The sequence below is a fragment of the Hipposideros armiger genome, unplaced genomic scaffold, assembly GCF_001890085.2.
Source record: "Hipposideros armiger isolate ML-2016 unplaced genomic scaffold, ASM189008v1 scaffold_301, whole genome shotgun sequence".
In the NCBI taxonomy this organism is placed as follows: Eukaryota; Metazoa; Chordata; class Mammalia; order Chiroptera; family Hipposideridae; genus Hipposideros; species Hipposideros armiger.
The window spans coordinates 1369182-1371370 of record NW_017731651.1 but is presented as its reverse complement, the minus strand read 5'-3'; the positions used below and the strand labels follow the sequence as shown (position 1 = coordinate 1371370).

The 2189-nt window shown below is 46.9% G+C and overlaps 1 protein-coding gene across 1 annotated transcript in view; it reads left to right on the top strand.

Moving 5' to 3' along the window:
* Positions 1-421: 421 nt before the first annotated feature.
* CDCA2 (cell division cycle associated 2) overlaps positions 422-2189 on the top strand; it is a 59966-nt gene continuing 58198 nt past the window's right edge. The window contains exons 1-4 of the mRNA XM_019659546.1: positions 422-712; positions 817-949; positions 1415-1478; positions 1572-1745. Of these exons, the coding sequence (XP_019515091.1) occupies positions 1415-1478; positions 1572-1745 (238 nt within the window). The 5' untranslated portion in view covers positions 422-712; positions 817-949. The remainder of the gene's footprint in view (positions 713-816; positions 950-1414; positions 1479-1571; positions 1746-2189) is intronic.

Below are 2189 nucleotides of genomic sequence, written 5' to 3'. Positions count from 1 at the left end.
AAGAATGGACTGTGGAGCTATATTGCTGGGATTTGGTTCTTGACTTTATTGTTAATTAGTTGTGGCTTTTGGCAAGTTAATCTCAGTTTCCTCATGTATAAAATGAGGGTGATAATGATAGCAAGGGTTTATGAGGATTAAATAAATTAATAGACATGAAGTACTTACAGTTGTGCCTGGAATATGGTATGCTTTAGATTTATCATTCTTGTTACTTCTGTGAAAAATGAAGATTTTGCTCTCTAACATCTCCTAGCCATACCTGTCCCANCCCATCCAATCGCTCAACCCACAGAGGGAACGGCTGCCGTCGGGATGGCTGATTGGGTTAGAGCCATCCCATCGTTCTATCAGGATTGGTCAAATGATTCTTTTCGAAGTTTGTAGCATCCAATCGGAAAACGGGAGGTGGCTTCAAAGTCCCAACTGAAGGGTTCCTCCGCGAAGCTCTCACGGAAAATAGTTCCTCTGGACACAGGTTCGCAGCTGTTTTCTATGGTTAGTGCAAACCCGTAGTTAGCAATGGCCTTTCTCAGAGCCCACGAAGCCGCTCCTGTTCCTGGGACGGCGAGGTAGAGGGAGGGTTCGGGGTGCTCTCAGACACGTGCGGGTGGCGGCGGCGTACACATTCGTAGAGCAACGTCGCGACGCTGAGGAGGCGGGGCCGGCGATTTGAATCCGGCGGCGGGCGGCAGCCGTGCTGAGTTGAAGTGTAAGTACGTGTGCTGCGGAGTCGGGGTGTCGGCGGACGCGGGGAGGCAGCCCCGGCCGCTGCTTGGCGCGGCCAGCAGTTATGTTCTTGAACTAACCCTTCAGGACCAAAGAGCGGCGGTCTAGAGGTCAAGGCGGCCACGACACTCAAGTGCGGCGGGGCGTTCAGAACAAACTCAAGCGGGAGGAGAGCCAAACTGCGGGAGTGAGAGGGCAAGTGTCCTGGTCTGGATTTCAGGTATAGTACAATACAACAGAGCTGTTTCATCGGCGTTTTCTCAGAAGTGTCTTCTGTGTATCGTGCCCCACGGAAATGAGTGGTTCTCCTGCGACCTGAACTGGATCACCCGTGTGCTTCCTAAAATGGAGAATCCTGGGGCCCAGCCAGACCTCCTGAACTAGGATATCTGGGAATCCACAAAGCTGCGTCTTGAGCTGGGTACCCAGATGATTCAGGTGTTTGCTGAGTGATTAAGCTGAGATGATTAAGGTTTTGAAAAGCCATGGTTTATAGTATAGGGTCTGCTTTGTTTCATCCCGAACAGCAGTTTCTCTAATTTGAGCTCCAAAAGTACTCGCGACATCTATTTTCATGCCAGTAGAGATTGTATTAGAACTCAGTCTTGAATGGGGATCTTGTTCCAACCGCGTTAATCTTGGGGGGGGGGGTATTTTTCTTTTTTCTTTCCCCTGTGTTTTTTAGATGGATACCGATTCAAATGACAGCGAGCTCCCTGAAACCAAAGAGGCTGCTGTTAATAATATTGGTATGTAGTGACCTGTTGCCGCCTTTTGAAATGTAAGGCTTAGGTATTTGTCTTGATAATGATGCTTAGCCCCCTACAACATGTCTATTTCAGAAAACGCCGCATTCCTTTTGGGAAAGAAAAAGCTTGTCACTCCTCAGAAGCATGCAACTGAAGCGACTCCTAATCTTTGCACACCGGATACTTTTAAATCACCTTTGGACTTTTCCACAGTAACTGTAGAGCAGCTGGGGATTACACCTGAAAGCTTTGTGAAGAACTCTTCAGGTAAGAGAAGTTGTCTTTCTGTCGCAGTGCTTAAAAATAACTTTAGCTCAGTTTTGTTCATTTACCGTGTATGTCTGTTTTGTTACCTTATGTGTGTAAATGAATTGACTCTGCAAACTTGCTTGATCAGGGAGCCTTGTGTGAACATGCAGAGTTCATCCAGCATAGCAGGAGACCATGGCCGTCCCAGGGTACCTAGCATGATTTTCCTGAGTCAGAGCTGTGCTTTGTGCCCAAACTGGAAAAGAACATGTGTGCAAATCACTTTTGGACCTGACACATGGGATACAGGAGTGTGTGTACTATAAATAGTAAGACATGTTTGTGGGCACATATGCCAAAAATAAGAGAAAATTGAAGAGCAGGTGAGAAAATATTACATTAAGTTGGGATGTGCCTCTTCAAAATCACAAACAGAAAATTGGCTCTTGCTAATCTTCGACG